The following is a 24,730-nucleotide window of genomic DNA, read 5'->3' on the forward strand; positions in this document are numbered from 1 at the left end:
TCTGAATCAGGTACCCAGACTGAATCAGATCTTCAAATCATAGTGTTAATCCACAATTTTAACTAAATCAGGTCCCCAAACTGAATCGGGTCTCCAAACTACACAATGTTAAATGAATCGCTCCCCAAATTGAACTATAGCATGTAACGTAGTATTAAATTAACCTTGTCCACTCACTAAATTAGGTCCACCAACTGAATTAGTTCCAAAACTATACAGTGTTACCTGAATCAGGTGTCCAAACTGAATCATATCACCAAACCATACTTTAGTTAACCATAACTAACTAAAGCAGGTCCCCAAACTGAATCAGGTCCCCAAATCACTGTGAACAGGCGAAGGCAGAGCAGTAAAATGCTATTGGCACACAAATCAGTGTTTTATCTGAAAGGTTAGTTGATGTTGGTTGATGTTTTCCTGTGTGTTTGTGTTCGTAGATGATGACGGAGCCCAACGTCCACGCTCTCGCTCTGTTCAGTGTTCTCCGCTCCTCACTGCTGCTCAGCCCAGCTTGGACTACGATCCAGACAGAAGATCCTCAGAGAGCGACTCACACCATGACAGAGCACTCAGCAGGTGTGTGTGTGTGTCCCTGCACATGAAGAAGAGACCATTCAGTGAACCTGTCAGTTCAGGTTCAGCTTTGGCAGTCAGTCTGATTTCTGTGGTCTGCACGCTGTTCACCTTTAATAAACCTCACTGTTTAATTTCGCTTCCCGTTTTAAAATATATGACTTCAACCGTACATGCACTACTGCTGGTGTGGGTTTCTTCACCCTCAAAAACACTACTTGAGGGCTAATAGCACCCCCTTGTGGGGAATCTGAATTACTATGGAAAAAAAATTAATTATCTGTATATTTCAGAAAAAAACACATTTAAATACAAACCTTTTACATGCTGTGTTATTCCAGAGTTAAATAAAAACTTGATTACACATACTAAGACTACGAGTATGTACAGCCCTGCCCTTCTGTGTCCTCTGTTTATCTACTTAAACATATATGTGTTTTAGGCTGGAGTATGAAGTACAGGGACCTGGACATTACTACAGCCCACGCAAGGTTTCCTCAGCTGGCAGCAGTCCATATAAAACTGTCCCCCGGAGACAGGTTGAGAACCACAGCGACAGCCAGAGCCCCATGACCCGCAACGCATACAGCAGCAGCCAACTCGGGTAAAAATACCTGCTGGGAAGAAACACTGTACATAATACAGTTATAAATTATAGATATCACAGATTTCTAACCTCAGTTTAAAGGAATATGTAGGTAAACAAAACATTTTTACCAATTTAGTCGATGTAACCTCAAAAAAAATTTAACTACATGGTGTATTTTGAGGTGAGTGTGTGATGATTTAGGCCTGCAGTTAGCACAGTGCTAATAGGTATACCTATGCTTTCATGACTTGTTAGCTACATTAGCCTTGTAGCTCCAGTGCAAAACTTTAAGGAGCAAACTTCGGACACCTACATGCCGATTCAAGTCAAGTCAAGTCAAAGTTTATTTATATAGCGCTTTTTACAACAGGCGTTGTCACAAAGCAGCTTTGGTAACACTTTACATTAAGGGTCGCTAATCAATCATTAATTATATAATAATTAACTATTAATTTCCTGTTATTTAGTTATTAATTAACTCTTAATTAAGCATTAGCTATTACTTAGTAATTGATTAAGCACTTATCAATTAGTAATTAAGTACACTGTTAGGTCAAGTTAGTTTGTCGTTAGTTTATGTCTTACTTACTCATTATCTGTGCACTAACTGCTGCTTATTACATTGTTAATTAACTAATAAGCATTTTTTTTCTTATAAAGAAGTAACGTGATAACTTACTAGCACTTATGTGTTAATCCCGCTAATTATCTGTTAATTAACTTTCCATCACCTCCATATATTCAGTGGCTTCACTTTTCTCACATTGGTTCTTGTTCATTAAAGATGCTTATGGTCACATCTGACCGTAAGATGAGTGCACACAAATTCACTGACGGTTTTGTTATTCATCACTTTCATCTTGGGCATATCTGTACAAACTAACACCATATCTGGTAGGAGTGCATGTAAATTTGGGCATAAATGCTGGATATGTGGCTAATTAACCAAAACTATTATCAACATAATCTGTAATTGCAAAAATAAGAACAACAATAGAAAATATCACTAATACTAATTTGTTTGCATGACAGTCCAGTACAAAAGTGGATGTACTGACTTTACATGCACATTGATATAAACAAGTACTGCAACTATTTCATGTTCCATTTAAAGACACATTACACTGTGCTTTTGTTTCATACTACTGACTCACAAACACAGCTTGTGTCACACACTGCCATTAGACAGCGTTTATTTTAGGGAATTAATTCCACTAAACAATCACTCTACTATGTTAACAACACTGAGTATTTTGTTTTATTTCACATTTTATTTTTTTCCAGTTGTTGTCATTTTAATACTATTAAGTTTGGTCAGCAGGGGAGGAGTGCACTCACTGCTGGACATCAAACTCCACCCACGAGCACGGCCATTAGCTTTCATGCCAAACACTGCCGTTTTATTGGCTGGCTACTGAAACATCTGCATGAATTAGGGTGTGCTTCATGTAAATGATATGTAAATGATATGTAAATGAACCCCCAGATCTGCACCCTTTATATGACAGGGAAATCTAATTACCAAAGGCTTGACTAAACAAGTAAGTTTTTAGTCTAGTCTTAAAGACTGAGGCTGTGTCTGAGTCCCGAACACTGACTGGAAGATTGTTCTTAAGTTGGGGGGCTTTGTATGAGAGGGCTCTCCCCCCTGATGTAACTTTATTAATTCTACGTACTAACAGTAAGCAGCACCTTGTGATCTAAGTGGGCGTGATGGTTGATAGTATGAGAGAAGTTCATTCAGGTACTGAGGGGCGAGTCCGTTTAGAGCTTTATAGGTCAGGAAAAGAATGTTGTAATCGATGCCAACCAGAGTAGGTTTGATAAAACTGGGCTGATATAGTCAAACTTTCTGGTTCTTATGAGGACTCTGGCTGCAGCATTCTGGACTAACTGAAGCTTGTTAAGGCTTTTGCTGGAACATCCAGACAGCAGGGCATTACAGTAATCCAGCCTTGAGGTAATAAATGCATGAACTAGCGTTACTGCATCCTGTAGAGATAATACTTTTCTTAATTTAGCAATATTACAGAGATGCAGGAAGGCTGTTCTAGAAATATTCGTTACATGTGTGTCGAAGGACAGATCAGGATCTGTGGTGACACCAAGATGTTTTACAGATGAACCTGACGCAACTGAGAAACTATTAAGTTTAAGTGTTAAATCAGACAGTTTGTTTCTAGCAGCTTTTGGACCAAGAAGCAGAACCTCTGTTTTATCTGAGTTAAGTAGGAGAAAGTTACTCGACATCCAGTCTTTTATGTCTTTTATACAGTCCTAAATCTTACTAAGTTGAATTTTATCATCTGGTTTGCTTGATATATATAACTGTGTGTCATCGGCATAGCAGTGGAAACTGATGCTGTGTTTACTGATAATGGTGCCCAGTGGTAGCATATATAATGTGAATAATATAGGCCCTAAAACAAAGCCTTGTGGAACAACATACTTTACTTTTGCGAGGACAGATGATTCACCGTTTACATTAACAAACTGATAGTGAGGTAAGATCTGAACCAGGAAAGAGCTATTCCTGTTACCCCTACAAGGTTTTCTAGTCTATCTAGTAATATAGAGTGGTCTATCGTGTCAAATGCCACACTAAGATCAAGGAGGACTAGCAAAGACACATTTCCTTGGTCAGAGAATAAAAAAAGATCGTTTACAGTTTTCACTAGTGCTATCTCTGTACTATGATGTGGCCTAAAACCAGATTGAAATTTTTCATGTATATGATTCCTATGCAAATAGGAACTTAATTGTTTTGCCACAACTTTTTCCAAGGTCTTTGATATAAAGGGAAGATTCAAGATAAGTCTATAATTTGATAGTCTGCAGGGATCAAGTTTAGCTTTCTTAATCAGTGGTCTAATTACTGCTAGTCTAAGAGTTTTTTGGATATAGCAAAGGCTAAGAGAGGAGTTTATTATTGACAGAATCGGCTTGGTTATTTCTGGCAAAATTTCTTTTAGTAAACCTGTAGGAATCGGATTTAACATGCGTAGAAGATTTTGCGGAGGAAACAATTTTAACTAGTTCACTTTGTTAAAGTAAGGTAACTGATTCCTGCCTCTCTGCAGTAGTTACAATATTCACAAGATCTAGACTGGCATTATAAGGCAGCAAGTTTGTAGAGTTTAACTGTGCATTCTGAATTTTCTGCCTAATTTTTTCAATTTTGTCACTAAAGAAATTCATAAAATCATTGCTGCTATAGGCTAATGGCATCTGCAGTTCAGTACTGAACTATATATTTTATCACACTTTCTTTAATGATCCAAGTTGGAGCACCAAACACTAAAATTTACCAAAGACTTATACAAAAGTTGAACCTAGTCTAAAACAGTTGAAATAGAATGTTTTAAGTATTGAAAACTGTTTTAATCTCTTTATTAATGTTCCTCCTGCAGCTCTGAGGGCCCTCTCAACGGTTTCCGGCACCGCAGTGGCAGCCTGGAGTCCCAATCCCAGCTCCTCCACTATCCTGGATCAGACCGGGCCATTTTCCCCGCATCCCCGACCCGCCGCAGCAACAGCAGTGAAATTCTGGACGACTGTTCATCCTACACCAGCCTGTCCAGCCCGTGTCCATCCACACCTCCGTACCGCACGCTGGACACCCGTACGCACGACTACCGGCAAAACCGCAAGGTTGAAATTTACGGAAACACGGGCAGCATGCCCAACCTGGTGCCCAACAGCTACAGCAGCACTTATAACTACCACCCACATACCCACTATGGGCCCACCGCTTACTATGTAGCCGGCTACCCCACTTCTGACTATGAGCCTTACGCTAACGGTGCTTACATGTACGAAAGTGAACTGGAAGGGCATTATAACGTCAACCCCTCGTACAATGGGCATGTTTACCATGGCAACAGCCGCAACGGGCATTATGGGATGGAGGGAATGGATGGCTTGTCTCAGAATCCCTACGCCACGGTGAGACCGCCGCGGAGCCGGCAGGGGCCCAGAAATGAACTCCTAGCTAAAAGCATGCAGAAAGCTCTGGTGGTGGAGCACCTCAGAGGATGGTACAACCGCAACACAGGGAACCGGGAACATGGGGGGCGGAGCCTATTGTGCAGCTATGACTACGACAGAGGATCCCAGCACAGCCTTGGATACCAAACGCTGCCCGCTCCATTCAGCCGGGCCAGCCGGGCTGACTCATTCTCATCAGGTAACACTCATGCTAATGCCGCACCCACTGCTAAACAAAGCATAAACAATGTTAAAATCAAATTTATACAGCAACAGTTTATCCACAAAGTAGTCGATCAGCCAGGCAGCTATTTCCAGCCATACAAGACCAGATACCGTATTACAGAAACTTCTTAACTCTAAAATCTGATCTGTTTAGTCTCAATAACGACTTCAGTACAGACTGAATTTAGGACAGTAACTATTACAGAATAACAGTTTCTAACTTCAAAATCTTTTCATTAACTCCAGATAAGAACACAGTATTACACAAACATCCTAACTAGACTAAATCTCCTAAATACTGTCCGAACTTCAGGATAAACCCCAACAGTGTCCTAACGTCTGTTTAAGTGTCCGTTTCTATCATTTTTAGGCAGCTGTGTCAGGCTGCATAGTTCACTACTAGTATAATGATGCTACATTTATTTATACTGTAAAACGCTGCTTTCACTGTGAGATGTTTTTCTTTTCTAACTCTGCGTTTTAAAAATCTCCGACACTGCAGACACGATCTCCACCGTCCCCTCTTATTACCTTGGTGTGTTAATGGTGATAAAATATTACAGTGATAAATGAGTGGTAAATAATGAGGAGACAGAGATGAATGTGTATCTGTTTATTAGGAGGAATAACATTAGCACGCTCGGCTGAAGTGTTTGAGAAATAGAGACTGATACTGGGAGCGATGATGCCGCTAAACAGCAGGGGGCGCTCTCACAATATTCACAACTTACAGTTTATCACAGCTTAGTTTTGTTTGACCTTTTTTACACCAGTAACAGCAGCTGTCTGGCTAACTAGCCTGATTATTTTGATGACGTGCTCCAGCTGTGTACATATGGTCCGTTGCTGGGTAGCAGACAGCTGATTGTTGATTATTCAGACTGCAAACAAATCAGATTTGTTTCTCAAATCAGATCTTTTGACACAACTGTCTGCTCTGTTATGTGCAAGTGATCAGATCAGAATTGTGTGTACTTGAGTACTTTAAAAGTAAATACTTTTGAACTTGAGTAAAAATATAAATAAAGGACTTCTACTTCCACTGAAGCACACAGTTTATGGGGGAAAAAAGTGTGTAAATTTGATTCTTCTCTTTGCTTTAACTAAACATTCAAAGCCTGTTACTAGATACAGCTGAATAACTCGCCTAATCATCTGTGAAAAGGTCTGGAAATATATTTATGTTAATCTTTACATCTTTACTCCTGTCTTCATTCCTTTCTCTGTCCTTCTGCTGTAGTGTCCTCCACGGCGAGCGGAGGGGTGAGCTGGCACACTCCTGCAGCGGCGGGGCTGGCTGACAGTGAGCTGGATGGAGATGTGGCCCTGACCCCTCAGCCAACCTGTCCCGGAGGCTACAGCACTAACTACAACCTCAGCCCCTCACACGGCAGGTCAGAGAACAGCAGATTTTTTACGAATTTGATTTTCTCACTTTGATTTGTTTCATTTACGAAAAAAACATCTTGCATGCTTCTTGTTCACTGTTTGCATATATTTGCATTGAAACACAATCGAGAACTCTCCATCAAATCAGTCAGTAAATCACAGTTTAACTTAAACTGTAACTGCGGGAGTAAAAATAGAAGTATAAATAAGAATTATACCGGCAGAAATTTCAATTTGTACCCACTTAAAAAACATTATTGGTATTGGCTTCAAAATTTAATTGGTTGGCACTAGTCTTAAAGGCACAGTGACACTGTAAGGATACAGAAAGGCTGGAAAATGATCATGTAGAAATGAATTATGATTGTTTTTGTACACAAAACCACACAAACATACGTGGAACATAAGTAGACTTTTACATTGTAAAATATGAGCCTGTGAAATATTAGGGCTACACACTTAAAAAAGATGGTTCTTCAAGGGTTCTTTAGTAAGGAATATGGTCCCAAATAGAACCATAAACACTCAAAGAACCCTTTCAATAATTAAAAGGTTCTTTGCATCATGAAAGTGTTCTTCAGATTGGTGGAGAATGTGTTGTAGATGGTTCTATATAGAACCTTTTTAAAACGTTTCTCCTATTGCTACAAGCTTTACGTCATAACAATAGAAGAACCATTTTTGGTGCTATAAAGAACCATACACAACACATCTCTTGAATCTGAAATAATGGAAAGAACCTTTTAATCATACAAAGGGTTCTTTGAGTGTTCATGGTTCTATTTGGGACCATTTTCCTCACTAAAGAACCCTTGAAGAACCATCTTTTTAAGAGTGTATATATATATATATATATATATATATATATATATATATGCTGTATTTTATGTAACAGTGTTTATCTGTATTGTCCCCGTCAAACAAACAAACAGACTTTCCTGTGGTCTTGTTTGCAGGTTCCAGGCTGAATGCAGTCCAGCCAGACGCTCTGATTCCCTCTCGAACCCCTCCGACTCTGTGGAGGTGTTCGGTGCGATGGCCAGCTGCTCCGACTCAGACCATTAGAGAGAAAGCACAATGGGACAGGTGAGCTCAGAATAGGGGGGAGGGGCATTCCAGTCAAATTTGATATTCAATATTCAAATTCAATATTCATTCAACTTTATTCAGAGAATATTAGCTAATTTACTGAATGGACAGGTTTAAATTCTATCACTAACTTAGTGCTCCAAGTTCAGGTCCATCTGAAATACTCAGCAAACTGAAGAATCTTGTATCTCCATTTTTGATGTTTTTCAGTTTTTGACAAAATTTTAAAGTACCTTTACATGGTAAGTAAATTTCATGATGAACGGACTAAAAGAAATGATCCAAAATGACTTTGAAAAAAGTGTGGTTCCGTTGACTTACATTAAAAGTGAAGTAGGTTTTTTCCTTCTCCTGTAAAGTTCTCATTTTGGAGATATAAGGTTTTCTTCCAACAGCAGCGATATATATACATACATTTTGCAGATAAAAAAATCCAGATTTAAGTGAGTGGAGGATGTGTTAACTTACTTTCGCTTAGCAAATTAACAAGAACACAAAATTTCACTTTTGAACATGACAACACCTAAACAACAACAAACAATCATGTTTAATATACCATAAATTTGTTATTATTTAATTTGTCATTTTGAAATTCATGGTTGATTCATGGTTACCCAATGGGTAAAATTAAACTAGGATAAACGTAAAGACTATAAATGTGAAGATTGTGCAACTGCATTTACAGAAACATCTTTGATTCCAGACTTTTTACTCTATTTTTACAGTATTTTTTAATCGTCTCTCAGAGTCCAGGCGGATGCTGAGGTGTTTTCTGTTTCCCAGACGGACCAAAACTAACAGAGGCACAAAACAACCCCGATACGAATGATAAGCACCTGCTCTGATGAAGCTGAAGCTGAAGCGGATCTCAGAGTCTTTACTGTGCCTTGGAAATGGAGTCAGTCAGCGGGTTTCTAACACGACAGCGGAAGCTTGATTGAAAGGACTGATAAAATGAACTGAACCTTAAAGGTGGTTTTGGACCCAGCAGTGCTTACACAGTCATGTAGTCTAAACACTGAACTAAGAGCTTCAGTTTCTCACTGAGAGCAGATTAAATCAGCCAGAGTCACAACTAGTGAATGTCTACACGTATAGTCTAGAGATTTTGTGAGAAATTAAAAAATAACTAGCCATAATACATTAAATTGCCTTTTTTGTACTCCATGTTTTAATCCCATAGCACTGTTTTTTTATTATATTGAATTTCCATGATTGCATTACCAACATCTGCCATCTGCCACCTGTCATCTACCAAAACCTAAAAAAATTATAAATTCGTTTGTAATCAAACTTCGATAGTGACCGTTTCCAGATGTTTTAAATGCACCGGTAAGATTAGAGTTGTTCTGCTGTGGACGAGGAGCCGTTCTCGTGCTCTGATTGATTTTCCCTTTTTTTTAAGCACAAACTGTGCTTTAGCATAATAAAAGTAGACTCAAAAACGCTAAAAATGAGGAGAAAATTAATGTAGACTCCTCTAATCGAGAATGAAAAAGCATGCAAAGTGCCAATATGAAAAGAAACCTCTTAACCCTTAGAAGTCTAGAGTTATTACTGTTATTATTGCTGTACTATTTAAGTGGGGAAAATATCTAATTGCAATTTTTCTGACCAATATTGCAATTTAAATTGAGATTATTTTTCTATTATTTTTTCTATTATTTCTTACTATTTTGGCCAAGACGACCAGCACGTCCACTTTTTCTGGCTTGAGGCTTAAACACAGAACATAGTGTACCAGACGGCCAGTTAGCTCTGGTCGTAATGTCATGGCCCACTTGCTTCTGATTGGTCTCTGGCAGTTCACAAAATCGATTCTTTGGTAGACAATGGTTCTATATAGAATCATGAACTCCCAAGGATCTGTCTGCTTAAATGGTTCTCTGAATGGTGAAATGGTTCTCCAGATTGATGGAGAAAATGTTGTATATGGTTCTATACAGAACCTTTTTGAAAATGGTTCTATATAGGACCAAAAAGAGTTCTTCTCTTGTTACAAGCTTGACATTGTAACAATAGAAGAACCCTGTTTGGTGCTATGTAGAACCATATACAACACATTCTCCATCAATCTGGAGAACCAGTTCACCATGCATAGAACCATTTAAGCATGCAAAGGGTTCTTTGAGTGCTCATGGTTCTATCTAGAACCACTGTCTTTACTAAGGAACCCTTGAAGGACCATCTTTTTTAAGAGTGTACAATTTAAATGTAATGACATAGTTATCTACATTCAGTTTATCAACAGATGTGAGTCTGGACTTCAAAAAAATTGTCAGTTTTCGGTCAGTTTTTTTTTCGTCAAATTCAAATCAGTAAAATATCTTTTCACAAACAAAAATATGAATTTAAAGTTTAGAAACTGCACTTTCCACACATTTCTTCTCTTGTTTTAATGAGCTATGAGTAAAAAACAAAACATAAAAAAGTAACGACAGGCTTTTGTTGTTGCAGATGATAACTGTGATTTCTAAGGGTTATAATTTGCACACAATGAGGAAAAAAACAAAAACTGTGAAATAATAACTCCTCGATTAATATAACAATATTGTTGAGTCTGTCAGCTAATCACGAAAACTGTTGCTAACTTTAAGCTTCATTGTTTCCATGCTGGAATACATGGACTTTTTTTTTATCTGAATGTGTTGCTATGGTTACAGGACGTAGTATTTTTCTGTATTGTTGCTGTGTGTGTTGTGTAGAAGCATGTGGTGTACAGCTCTGTTTTTTTAATGATCTGAATGTGAAGATTGTTCATATCATGTGGACCTGTATCTTTTCATCAAACATTGATATTTGTGCAGTTTTCATGTCCATCTTTACCTGAACAAAATAAACCAAACTCCTCCCCCCTGCAGTTCAGTGGGGTGTGAATAAAACAAGCTGTGTCTAATGTTTTCACTTTTATGTATGTACGGTTAAGATGTAAACAGAGTCATTCAGAGCGGTTTGGTGTGAAACGCTCTGTTCTAGAGTTAGAATTGTTCACAGTCGTGGTGATAGGAACCAGACGTCCACCTCTAAAAGTTCCCTCACAGAAAGGTATTACATGAAATGGTTATGAATTCACTGCTTGAGTGAATTCAATGTCTGAGACATTGTTTTATGATAGTTTTGAGAGGATTTTGGTCTTAAAATCCATTCATGGTGGAGGGATACATAATATGCAGAGTGTTGTGAAGCAAAATCCCCAAAGAAAACTTATTATTTCAGATTTTCCACTCTTTTACCATCATCAACACGCCATATAAAAACTCAGAAGACACTTGTAGGTTCACTGGTGGTTTTGGGTAGTAAATAAAATGACTGTATTTGCACTGTAGGTCTGACTCCACCTTTTGGCAGGCATTACTATATGCCTACATAATAGTTAGTACTCACCACTATCCATTACAGCTATTTAGCACTTTGCATTAACCAGTGTTGGTTAAGGCTATCAGCACTAAACACTATCTACAGTCACCTAAAGATAGTTAGCACTTACCATTATCAACTACCAGTTCAGTCCAGTTACCACTTGGTACTCTCCACTGTTGGTCAAGGCTAGCTCACATTTTGCACAATCCACAATTGGTTAAGGCTAGTTAGCACTCAGCACTACCCACTACTGGTTAAGGCTAGTTAGCACTCAGCACTATCCTTTATTGATTAAGGATAGTTAGCACTTAGCACTATCCACTATTAGTTAAGGCCAATTAGCACATAGAATAGGCATACTATAGGGATACAGTTATGGATATTACAGCCAATTAGGCATAACGACTGTTTTCCAGCTAATGCTATAGCTGCAACCTTACAGATGTAAAGGGCCAACCCCCCTTTATATCTGTGAGGCTGCAGCTATAGCATTAGCTGGAAAACAGTGGTTAGGACTAGCTAAGGCTAGTTAGCACACAACATCATCAACTATCATTTATGGCAGCACTCAGTATCCACTGTTGGTTAAGGCTAGCTCACATTTAGCACTATCAACCATTAGTTAAGGATATATAGCATATAGCACTGCCAACTATTGAGTAGAGCTAGTTAGCACTTTGCTCTATTAACTATTGTTAAGGGCTAATTAGCACTTAGCACTATGGATCAGTTAAGTTATACTATAGCTAATTAGGCTTAGGAACTGTTTTAAAGCTAATGCTAAAGGTGCAGCCTCACAAGTGTAAAGTGGTGTATTAGCTTGTTATGAGAAAATGTTTTTAGGTCAAAATTTGTTTCATTTAAAAATATTAATTGAAAAACATGCATGCATGAACTTTGGGACTAGTAGTGTAGAGTTTGAGGAGACTACCGATATACATACACAGCCGCATTGTCTGTTGTTCTCTATCTGAGGCAAGGCATCTGCGCGTCCACCATGTTGGAAAGGTCAAGATCCGCTTGTAAACAAATACACATGCTGGGATATTCTCATGATTAAATCGGCCATAACTTTATTACTCGACTGATTTTCAGCATTTTTTTGTTATTATCCTCAGAAATTGATTAATTTAGTTTGCACTGTTGACGTACACTGTGACGTGCCTGGCTGAACACAACGCAGCATGTATGTATGTTTATCTATGAAGGAGGCCAATCACTTAATACGCTATATGGCCAAAAGTATATATGGAGTTGCCCCCTTTGCGGCTGTAACAGCCTGTCTTCTGGGAAGCCTTCTACAAAATTTTGGAGTGTGTCTGTTTGAATTTATGTCCATCTGGATGGACGAGAGGGCCTGGCTCACAATCAATGTTCCAGTTCATCCCAGAGGTGTTCAATGGGGTTGAGGTCACTGGAGTTCCCCTACATCAAACTCATCAAACCATGTCTTTATGGAGCTTGCTTTGTGCACAGGGGCTCAGTCATACTGGAACAGGGTCTTCCCTAAACTGCTGACACAAAGCTGAAAGCATATAATTGTGTAAAATGTCTTTGTATGGTGTAGCATTAACATCACCCTTCACTGGATCTAAGGGGCCCCAAACACTGAAAAACAGCCCCAGCCCATTATCCCTCCTCTACCAAACTTTTACTGTTCACACTCTGCATTCCATTAGGTAGTGTTCTCATGGCATCCACCAAACCCAGACTTTTCTATCAGACCGCAGACAGTGAAGCGTGATTCACCTCTCCAGAGAACACATTTCCACTGCTCCAGACTCCAGTGGCAGTGTGCTTTACACCACTCCATCTGACACTTTACATTTTACATAGCGATCTCAGGCTTGTGTGCAGCTGTTCAGCCATGGAGACCCATTTCATGAAGATCCTGATGCACAGCTTTTGTGCTGAGGTTGCTTTCAGAGGCAGTTTGGAACTCTGCACTAAGTGTGTGTGGTCTGCCACTTAGCAGCTGAGTTGTTTTTGCTTCTAGGTGCTTCCATTTCACAATAATAGCACTTACAGTTGACCAGGGCAGAAATTTCAAACTGATTTGTGGCAAAAGTTAATGACAATGCCACATTTAAAGTCACTGAGCCCCTCAGTACAACCCATTCTACTGCCAGTGTTAGTCTAAGGAGAATGCAAGGCTATGTTATTTGTTTTGGCTAAAACATTTACACAATGTCAACAATAGAAAACAGAACAGGACACACATGTAGTGATTTAATTTCTAGAATTATCCATCCATATCATTTGCTCTCTCCTCTTAAAAACTGGTTTACAATGTCTGTGATCATTTTTACAGAAAATAAAACAATCCATAACAATTATTTTCACATATTTTGTGACAAATTATACAAAAGTGAATTTTCTTTGACATACTGTGCCTTCGGTAACGGCGTGAGAATGAATGAGAATTATACTCGAATATAATCTCTCACAAAGCAGTTCATATACTACAATTAAAGTCTTACATACAACACGTAAATGAAAAGTCTCTGCATTTTCACCAAAACACTGGACAATCGCCACTGAAATGACTGGATTTTTCCACTTCTTCACATTCACTTTGGATGTCTGTTACCTGCTGCATAGACAAAATCAAAGGTAAAGTTCACAATAAAATGCATAGAAGATTAGTGCATCCACACAGGCTGTTCATCAGCACACTGATTGTACCGTACGCCAGTCAATGTGGAAGTTAAATGAACTAAAATATTCACACAGTAAGCATGTTCAGGAAGGGGCTGTTCAGACCCCCTCGTCATCAAATAGATATATATTTTAAACATCAATGTAAAGGCTGACATCATTAAAACACCATGCCATGGTGATAGTGAATTTAATTAAAATAGAAACAGTCTGTGTATGTGTATGTACACTGTAGGCCAAAAGTACGGAAGCAAGCAATTTTACAAACTAAGCCTCCAAGCTCCGCCCACATTATTAAACTTAATAAGAAACGATAGAACACGACTTTATATCCAAATACCTACATTAGAGTGACTTATTAAAGGGGAATTATACCGATTTTTCTAATTCTCTGTGTAATTCAGTGGTGAAGATGCAAACAGTCATTCAGAGTGGTTTGGCGTGAAACGCTCTGTTCTAGAGAAACGTACCGAGTCAAAATTGTTTACAGTGGTGGTGATAGGAACCGGACGTCCACCTCTAAAAGCTCCCTCACAGAAAGTTATTACATGAAATGGTTATAAATACACTGCCTGAAGTCTGGGACATTGTTTTATGATAGTTTTGAGAACATTTTGGCCTTAAACTCCATTCATGGTGGAGGGATACACAATATGCAGGGTGCTGCGAGACAAAACAGATGCCCAAAAGAAAACTTATTATTTCAGATTTTCCACTATTTTCCTATCATCAACATTCCATATAAAACTCAGAAGACACGTGTAGGTTCACTGGTGGTTTTGGATAGTAAATAAAATGTCTATATTTGTGTTGTTGTCATGGTGACCCGATTCCTATCACCACCACTTTAAAGAAATCTGAACCATTTCACACCAAAGCACTCTGAATCACTCTACATCTCAAACACTCAATTATGCAGAAATTTAGACTGTCATTTAATTTAAAATGATATGCATGATTTGATCAGGTTTTTTTTTATAGTTGTCTTCTAACATGCCCAGCATCAATTAGCTACAAAACAGTCTGTTGAATTTTTGTGGGCGGAGCTTAGATAGGTCAGTTATGTCTGCTTATTACCTTCAAGTTCACTAAAGCGTTTTTTTCTGCATACAACAGATTAGCACAGACAACAGTTTCCCTGAATTTAGAAAAGAACTTATAACGACAGTAGAAGTCAAGCAGCAGATGCTGAAGCTGAGCAGACAGAGTTTATATTCTTAAACATGAAGGTTTCTAAACTAAACCAAAAGGTTCTTGTATTTTATCTTTTTCCCCCTGAGGTTCATTTATAATGTTAGTCTGGTTTTATGTACCAAAAACAGTTCTAATTCATTTCTACACAACCATTTTCGAACCTCTCTTTATCCTTTACAGTTAAACAGGCTGTTTTTGTTACTGTGCCTTTAAGAGTAGCATATGGAAATGAGCTCTGTGCTGACTGGCTGTCCTCATTCAAATAATAGTCCCGGCTGAAACACTCCTTATAACTTAAGCGTGCGTGGGCGGAGCTAAATTGCTGCATTAATATATGTAAATTAGCTGATTGAGTTTCCATACATGGACTGCATGAACTGAAAAGTCAAAATGTTTTGACATTTTAACAATATTTAGATACCTGATTAAACTATTTCATATCAAAGCAGTAAGGAAAATTCAATTTTCAAAGTTAGGGGCCCTTTAATTCTTCTCAAAACCTTTAAATTATGCAGAGTTTCTTTAAACATTAACAAGACTTTTCATGTTTGCCACCTATTTAAAGTTAATTAATGCCAGGAATTCAACATCTTTAGTGAAATCAACATATTTTCTGTAACACACCAAATTACTGAGATTTACACTGAGCTGCATCACACAGCATCAAAAGATATTATAGCAATTAAAAGTGTTAACATTGTAATAAAACATTTCAAATGTTTTTATTCTAACAAATCAGGATTTGTTGTTTTTTGCCTGGAACAGTCTGTGAAATGTGTACTTGCATTTAAAATCTTTTATAAGAGATATTCTGTGCCTTCACAGTGCAAAACATGGTCAATAAATATGTTCATTGTGTGTAAATTTACAGTAACACACTCTACAGACCTGCATTACTTTTACAGTTGTTAGGTAAAAACACAGAGGATTATTGTATTTTAATTTCAGCTTATTACTGTGTGTACAGAATAACAGCTACAACACAGTAATGCTGTGGTGCAGGTGAGTCTGGAATCACAGTATTCAGCTCATATTTTACTGTTATTTACTGTTAATAAGGCTCAATAAATTACTGTGAAAATAATGCAGCTAGTAGCCAATTATTTACTGTAAATTTACATATTAAAAATTCTTTTACTTTTATCAGACCTGTAAATGTGTTTGTTTTTTATTATTCACCATGTTTTACTCTGCATATTAACAGAAAACAAACATTTTACATAAACATTTTATCTGTGCTTGTAATTTGCACAAACATGACAAAACTCTGACAATAATAATAATAGACAAAATTATCGTCAACACCTCAGGGTCCTAGCATTTAAACATTAAACTAAATAAAAAATAACACACCAAAGCATCAAAAAAAATTGTGCTTACAGAAAATATGTTAAGTTGATTTCATGGTGAAATGATAAATACAATATTTCACTGTGAAAAATTAGTGTTAAATTACTGAGATTAACACTGAGCTAAATATTGTGAAATTCCAGCAATAATTAAGAATGTGGGATTGTAAATGCAATAAAATGAATAAAATGTGGATATTTTAGTGCAGTGACCCAAAGCGTTTGTCTCTTCTGGAGTTCAATAAGTATCAGTTTGGAATATCGATCAAATCTAAACATCCTTTCAATGTTAGTTTTAAAGCATAACTGTCCTTTAAGAGTGTAACTTGAATATTCCTTTAATAAGCACAACTACCTGCCTGTTATCTGTTGTAAATCTCACATGTTCTTGTTCACTATTGTAAATGTTCTGTTGCTTCCAGACTTTTCTCCTGCTGTGTGTGTGTGTGTATCATTAGGCCACCAGTGCATGAGGAGATGATGAGCTCCTCTCTTAGACCACTCAAACATCCAGAGCTACTTTTTTATCCACCAAGACACACACCAGGCAGAGAGAGGAGAGGATTCAGATACTCAAAGGCTGTGATGATTAAATTCAGCCTAGAAAATGTAAAAACAGAGTAATGGCTGATGTCGGCTGTTACACGGGGCTGTATTTCCTCTTTCTGGCGTCCGGCTGTTCCGGCAGAGTGGCCGCCTCCCTCCTGACCGCAGCACGGCCGCCGAACCTCATCTACAAACAACAAAACACACAGGAGGTTTTTACACACCATCACCACAAATCTTAAGTAACTGATTCATAATTGAATCAGTTAAACAGCTCCTCATCAAAGTCACAGCTAACAGTAATCTGTAAACTTCCATAAAATATAGACTTTTTACTACTTACTCTTCAGTGAAACCAACAAAAATAGGTGTTTTATTTCCATAAAATTATATTGTAAAATGTAATTTTCTAGTTGTGATTCTCCAGACTTCTGTACTGTACTGAACTACTGCCTAAGTATAATTAAACACACTATAATAGGATTAATAACAATAACAAACAACAACAACAACAACAACAATACTACTTCTACTATTACTATCACTACTAATAATAATGCAGTGTTTTGCTTACCTCCCCCTCTGCAGCCTCCTGCCGAGCCCTCCTCTGCTCCAGGTTTTGCTATAAAAATGTACAAAAGAAGAAAATGTTGCGTAAAGGTCTGTTGTAAGTTTGGGGACGCCTCGACTACTTTTGAAATTGTTTGATTATTGTTTGTTTGAGACTTTTCAAGTAATGCAAAGATTTTATTTTTCAGTTCTTTATACTGAATTAAGGTATTATTTATATGTATTTCCTCTTTTTCCTTTTATTGCATTTTGTAAAGACATAAAAACACTTTTTTTATTACAATTGTACAAATGCAACTGTAAAAGCTGTTTCTACATCTTTCTCTAAACCTTTACCACCACCATCCACCCAGTCCCTCCCCCTCAAGCTGCTCCTGGGAATCTAACAGAGTTAGATTGTTCAAACGTCTGATGGTTACTATCAGTGTATAAATAATAAATTGAAATATGCACAAATGAATTAACTGACAGAGTTGCAGAGGGGAGGAAAATAAGAGGGTTCGTCTCTCTATTCACACACTGAGGCATCACTGTCCTCTTCAGGTGAAACAGAAAGGTTTGCAATAAAATCAGGAACAGGATTCCAGGTGTATTTGTATTTCTTTATCCACGTTAATTTTCACAAAGCTTTCATTTTACCAGCCAACATGGCTAGTGAAAGCTGTTTAATAACAGTGGGAAAAGTGGAAAATATATTAGTTTGAGGACATTAAAAACACTCGCAGAACTGATATGCAGCTTTCACACCGCTTAGAAATGATGACTCAGCTATCCTCATCTACAGCCGTCCGTGGCCGGGAGTCCAGTTTGAAAAGACAGTGGAGCTCCACAAGTCTCGGAGGAAGCCTGTGTTCACTTTCACCCTCCTAGCACTTGTGGTATTGTGTGATTGGGGGAGTCCTAACTAGTGAGTGGAAATGGATACGACTAAATTGGGGGGAGGAGAAATGATGCCTTAGTGTTTGAGTGCTGATGAGCACTGACATCACAAAAAGGGGATAAACTGTGTGGTCTCTGGCTTTATTCTCAAGCTAGAGCTTTAAAGTTCTTTTAATTTTGCTGTTTTTCGCAAAGACAAATGTCCTTAACAGCTTAATCTTTGATATGGTGCGTTACTGCAAACGAGGGGCCGAAAGATACGAACATTTAGTGGCCGATACAGATTTTAAGGGGCTAAAAATTCAGATAACCGATAACATTGGTTGTTCTTAAACCAATAATGAAAACTGACAGTCTAAAATATATATTATAAAACTATAACATTATAGTACTGGGGCAGAGCCACCCAGAATAGAATCGTTTGTGGTTTTGATTTTTGTTAATTGTCTCTAATTTTCATCTGTTCTTTCTATTGGTTTTTTGTTACAATATTATTCTGACTGTTTGTTATTTTAACCATGATGATGTTTTGTGTTCAAATTCTCCTGTTTAGTTTGTGTTACTGTTACATATAGTCCAAAACTTTGGGCACACAGGTCAAATTCCATGTTTTGTTGATTTTCTAAGTAACACATCCTCTACATAAAATATAAAATGTAAAATGTCATAACTTTTTCCCAATATATTAAATTCAGTAAATTAACAGCTACTATGCATTAAAATGTACACAAGTGTGCTCTCCAAAGAGGCTGTGTCAACCTATTTACACCTACAAAATCAACAAAAAACTTTGACCAGAGGAGCCCAAACATTTGTACAAGCTGAACAGGAGGGACTCATATTGGCTGCAAAGTTGAACAAGAGTTTGAAATTTTTCTTTGGGAGATCACAAATGTGAAAAAAGGCAGTGATCATCAGCAATAGTTGCTAATACTGATAAAAGCACAGTATCAGGTGATACCTTATGGAGCTCAGAGAGCTGCTGGTGTCTCAGTAAAGCTTCTTTGCTGGGAAACTGTCTCCTGCACAGTAAACAGGCCAGTTTAGTCCAGTCGGTCAGTTTCTCCTCCCTTTCCGCTCCCTCCTCCTCGCTGTCCGTCTCTCCTCTGTACGCTGCTACCAAACTCTGAGGAGGACTCCTCTAAACGCAGGAGGAAGAACAGAACAATGATACAGGGAATTGTGTTACACAGTTTTATATACTCAACACTCGTACTTGGTGATGATGGCACATTTACTTTGAGGCCCACATACACAATATGGACAAAAGTATTGGGACACACCTCTTAATCACTGAATTCCGGTGTTTCATTCAGTCTCATTGCCACAGATAAAATCAAGCACCTAGCCATGCAGTCTGCCTTCACACACATTTGTGAAAGAATTTGTCATTCTAAAGAGTTAATTCAAGCGTGGTGCTGTAATAGGATGCCACCGTTGCAATAAGTCAGTTCGTGAAATTTCTTCCCTCCTAGATATTCCACGGTCAACTGTGAGTGATATTATTGAAAGTGGAAGCGTTTAGGAACCACAGCAACTCAGCCACGAAGCGTCAGACAACGTAAAGTTACAGGGCGAGTGCTGAGGAGCATAGTGCATAAAAGTCACCAACGCTCTGCTGACTCAATAACTGCAGAGTTCAAACCTCCTCTGGCATCAACATCAGCACTAAAACTGTGTACTGGGAGCTTCAAGGCATGAGTTTCTGTGGCTGAGCAGCAATGCAAGCCTTACATCACCAAGCACAATGCTGAGTGTCGAATGGAGTGGTGCAAAGCATGCTGCCACTGGACTCACTGGACTGGCCACTGGAGCAGTGGAAACGCATTCTCTGAAGTGACAAATCATGCTTCTCTATCTAACAGTTTGATGGGCGAGTCTGAGTTTGGTGAATGCCAAGAGAACATGACCTGCCTGACTGCACTGTGCCAACTGTAAAGTTTGGTGGAGGAGGGATAATGCTATGGGGTTGTTTTTCAGGGGTTGGTCTAGGCCCCTTAGTTCCAGTGAAGGGAAATCTTAATGCTTCAGCAGACCAAGACACTTTGAACAATTGTATGCTTCCAACTTTTGGAACAGTTTGGGGAAGACCCTTATCTGTTCTAGCATGACTGTGTCCCAGTGTACAAAGCAAGGTCCATAAAGGCATGACTGGGTGAGTTTGATGTGGAAGAGCTTGACTGGCCCTCACAGAGCCCTGACCTCAACCACATCGAACACCTTTGAGATGAACTAGAACGGAAATTGTGAGCCAGGCCCTCTCGTCCAACATCAGTGTCTGACCTCACAAATGCTTTTCTGGATGAACGGGCAAAAATTTTTACAGACACACTCCAAAATCTTGTAGGAAGCTTCCCAGAAGAGTGGAAGCTGTTATAGCTGCAAAGGGGGACCAACTCTATATTTATGCCTATGGATTCAGAACGGGATGTCATTAAAAGTTCCTGTGTACGTGTAGGTGTCCCAATACTTTTGTCCATGTAATGTATAACATTTGTGTATCTTTTTTTACCTAATTCATTTTAACATAAGCATTTTATAATTAAACAGGCTGTTTTTGTTACTGGGTCTTTAAGACTGATGTGTGTAAATGTTTTTATTGGCTGTGTCTCAAAAAAACAGCCCTGGTTGAACACTCCTTATAACATCAGTGTGAATGGGCAGAGCTAAACCTCAGTAGGCTGACTAGGTGAATATTTGTAAAAGGGACTGGTACTTGTGACTTTACAAAGGCCATGATTTCAAAATCAGCTGTTTTTGCAGCTTAGCTTCCATATATGGGCTATATGGACTGGGAAGTGAAACTTTAACAGTGTTTACACACTATATCACTCTAATTTCACCAACATATGGGCCCTTTAAACTAGATAAGCCAATGTTAGCCTGACTGAGTGATAGAATTAACACACCTCTCTCTCCTCAGGATGCTTTATCTGGTCAATCAGAATTTGTGGTCGTTCTGACAAGGCCCCCTGGAAAACAAACCACAAAAAAAAAACATTTAAATAAAAAACACAATTAAATACACAATTAAATCCACAAACACAACGATAACACTCACACCTCAATAAACACTTCTATCTAACACGACTTCCTTCCTCAAGGGGAACTTTGAGGAATTTCTGCATAATTAAATGGTTAACATGTCATCAAAATAGCGATTCGGTGTGAAATGCTTTGTTGTAGACAAACCTACAGTCAGAACTGAATGACTGAATGAATGACTTTGTTTACATCTCAACCACTGAATTTTTTGAAAAATCAATGGAATTCCCCTTTAAGAATGTGAATGTGATTTCATCAGTTTTATTAAACTTCAAGCAAAAGCAAACACTGCAAACAAAAAACAAGACGTAAATGGCACCAGAGAGACGAGCTAAAACGTGACAGCTTTTATATCAACGACAAGAATAGAAACCACCTACACACACTACACACTAATGATAAGGTGGGGCTATATAGGAGAGGGTGGCGCCATCAATAAGACACTGTGACATCACTTTAGATCAAGGGCTGCAAGTAACTACGTTAAGACTACATTCACATTACAAGCTTCATTGCTCAAATCCGATCTCTCTGACATGATGGTTCACACTCGTTTAGGTAAGTGATTCAAATCTGTCATTAATGTGAATGAACTGGCATCCTAAAATAACCTGCATGCACATATCATACTCAGTAACGCCACGTGAATGAATCATGTGCGTTACATGCTTCAGTAGCAAACAAACTAATGAGCAGAACGAGCCTTCGCTGCGAAAATAATTAACTCTGAACAGCTCTCAGCTGTTCATTATTAGAATGAGACGAAGGCAAAAAAGGTGAGATGTGTTACTTTCCACCGTTTACAGGCTTTAACTTTTGTTTGGTGCTGTTGTCATGGTGATGCTGAATGGAATGCACACACAGTGGGGACACGAGTTCCGATCTGAGCGTTCACATTAAGATCACATGGCCACGAATCGGATACGTAACCAATCTAGGACCACATATGAAAGTGGCTCAGGTCGGATTTGAAAAGATCAGATTTGCGTGTCCACACAGCCCTGAAAACATCAGATCTGAAAAAATTGGTTTTGTGCCACTTCAACCTGGTAATGCGAACGTAGCCTTAGAGGTCATTTTTACACCTGATCAAGTAATGGTTCATAAGTGTTTTGGTTATGACTCATGGATGCAACATTCCATTTACAAGTCTTGTGCTGCCATTGTGTGTCTGTCACCATTTCTCCTGGTTTTAAAGCAGGGAGAGAGGTTAGCTGTTTGTATTTTTGTTCGTTTTGCTTTCAGGTTTAGTTAGTTTTTACAGCACTAGTAGTTTTGTTTGTTATTTTGGCATATGCTCACTGTCTGGTCTGGCAGCAGTTCAGGGGTAAGAGCCCACTCTCATTTTCGGTTATGGCCTGACCCTACAACTTAAGAAATAAAGGTATGAATCTGTCACTGGGGTGGAACCTTCAAGCGTACATACTCCAGGCTTTTTATTTTGTTGATCTGTTTTAAAACATTAGATTATGAAAAGGTACAAATGTGTACTTTTCACCTGGAAAAACCTTATTTAAGGTGCACAATTGGACCTTAAAACTACTGTTGTACCTCTGAGGTAACATTTATATTGTTTGTACCTTGATGAATGAAAATGTACCTGCACAAAACCTTTATGTCTAACAGTGTTGACCGGGTCGTAACAGAATATGAGAGGTTTGGTAACACTTGTTCATAGTAATTAATGACAAATACATCATTAATTCTCACTTAGTTAATTATGGAGTAGTACCTATTTGATGCTTTACAAACTATTGTTATTATATGTTACCAACGCAGCTCTAAACACAAATGTCTCAGAACGCTCCACCTTTTTCTCCAGGATGGCGTATCCGGCGTCAGCGCTGGCCGATTCTCGCCGGTCCTCGGGCCGTCGTGCGTTTGTGGAAGCGGAGGAGGAGCGCACGTTCTCCTTCTGCCGGTTCAGGCTTTTAGCCCAGCGCTCCATGTCTTTCGCTATCTAAAAACAAAAGGAAAGAACAGCCGCAGTGGACAGATCAGCAAATTAAAGAGGTGTCTGTGATGGCACACCTTTAGCTTATAAATATCATTTTGTTTGAAAACTAAAGAAAAATATTGTCCCCATCATCAGGAGGTTGTAGGGTCAGTCCTCTGTGATGCCACAGCCATCCGTAACCAGGAATACAAGAGATCATAACTGTCCTCTCTTTCTCGAAGAATAGGATGGTCCTCCTTTTCCCCCCATCACTGATTTAATTTAATGAAGGACTGATTAGATAAACTAAATATTGGTTGGTAATTGTAAATACTGGATTTCCTCCAGGAGAGCTCTGGAAATGGTTAACTTCACTCACTCACAGAACAATCACAATGGATTGTTTATCTGTTTATTTCTTTTAATCTAAGCTCAGTGCCTGGATAACCGGCTTTACTAAAGGCTTGAACGTGAATTATTAGTCTAAATTATTGTATAACTGATAATACCTTGCACACCAAACACAATTTTTTGCAATAAAACATCTTTTTATTCACCCTCTGCTTGATTTTTGTGAACTTTTGCTGGTGACATGAACTCAGTGATCAATCACGGTTGTCTCTGGAGTTGGCATAACGATAACCAAGCTGACGAATTGGCTGGAACTGGAACATTTTTTCAAAATATTAGAATCGCCAAAAGCAGCTCAAACTAAGCTCAGAGTTTCAGCTTCTGAAAGAAACAATCAAGCTCTAAACGCTACTTTCACTTTTGCAAAATGACACTAGAGTCACTAGAGCAAAGAACTGGATCTTATTTGCACTTGAAAACATTCTGCCCGTTTGTTTTGTGCTTCGTCTTGCGTGGATCTGGATCTCCAAAATCAGCCCAAACTGAGTTAGGAAGACCCGGACTATGAGTAAAAGAGTTTGTGAAGTTTAAGCCCCTGGAGTGGTATTACAGAAACGTCTTAAGTGAAATCTGATCTGTTTGGTCACTATGACGACTTCAGTACAGACTGAATTTAGGACAGTAGCTATTACAGAATAACAGTTTATAACTTCATAATCTTATCATTAACTCCAGATAAGAAAAAAGTATTACACAAACATCCTGACAAGATTAAATCTCCTAAATACTGTCCTAACTTCAGGATAAACCCCAACAGTGTCCTAACTTCTGTTTAGGCGTCCATTTCTATCGCAGCTGTGTCAGGCAGCAAAGTTCACTACTAGCATAATGACGCTACATGTTAATGCTGATAAAATATTACAGTGATGGTGGTGAATAATGCGGAGACAGAGCTGAACATGTGTCTGTTTATTAGGAGGACTAAAGTTA

General features: G+C 38.4%; 2 protein-coding genes across 6 annotated transcripts in view; one reads left to right on the forward strand and one right to left on the reverse strand.

Annotated features, from left to right (window-relative positions):
* Positions 1–9,720, forward strand: part of frmd4bb (FERM domain containing 4Bb) — a 72,484-nt gene extending 62,764 nt beyond the window's left edge. For 2 of the 3 annotated variants that reach the window (XM_036591770.1, XM_036591768.1), the window contains exons 19-24: positions 438–576; positions 1,016–1,177; positions 4,573–5,348; positions 6,615–6,768; positions 7,720–7,849; positions 8,599–9,720. In XM_036591770.1, coding sequence (XP_036447663.1) covers positions 438–576; positions 1,016–1,177; positions 4,573–5,348; positions 6,615–6,768; positions 7,720–7,828 — 1,340 coding nt within the window. In that variant the 3' untranslated portion in view covers positions 7,829–7,849; positions 8,599–9,720. Of the gene's footprint in view, positions 1–437; positions 577–1,015; positions 1,178–4,572; positions 5,349–6,614; positions 6,769–7,719; positions 7,850–8,577 lie in introns of all 3 variants that reach the window. The other variant, XM_036591769.1, reaches the window with a different exon arrangement.
* A 3,691-nt stretch (positions 9,721–13,411) lies between these two features.
* The window catches only part of rbm10 (RNA binding motif protein 10), a 60,206-nt gene continuing 48,887 nt past the window's right edge, over positions 13,412–24,730 (reverse strand). For all 3 annotated transcript variants that reach the window (XM_036591502.1, XM_036591501.1, XM_036591500.1), the window contains exons 18-22: positions 23,264–23,413; positions 21,318–21,380; positions 19,370–19,549; positions 17,534–17,581; positions 13,412–17,146 (exon numbers count right to left, since the gene is read on the reverse strand). In XM_036591502.1, the coding sequence (XP_036447395.1) occupies positions 17,054–17,146; positions 17,534–17,581; positions 19,370–19,549; positions 21,318–21,380; positions 23,264–23,413 (534 nt within the window). In that variant the 3' untranslated portion in view covers positions 13,412–17,053. The remainder of the gene's footprint in view (positions 17,147–17,533; positions 17,582–19,369; positions 19,550–21,317; positions 21,381–23,263; positions 23,414–24,730) is intronic.

This window comes from Colossoma macropomum, unplaced genomic scaffold (genome assembly GCF_904425465.1).
Source record: "Colossoma macropomum unplaced genomic scaffold, Colossoma_macropomum, whole genome shotgun sequence".
Taxonomy (NCBI): Eukaryota; Metazoa; Chordata; class Actinopteri; order Characiformes; family Serrasalmidae; genus Colossoma; species Colossoma macropomum.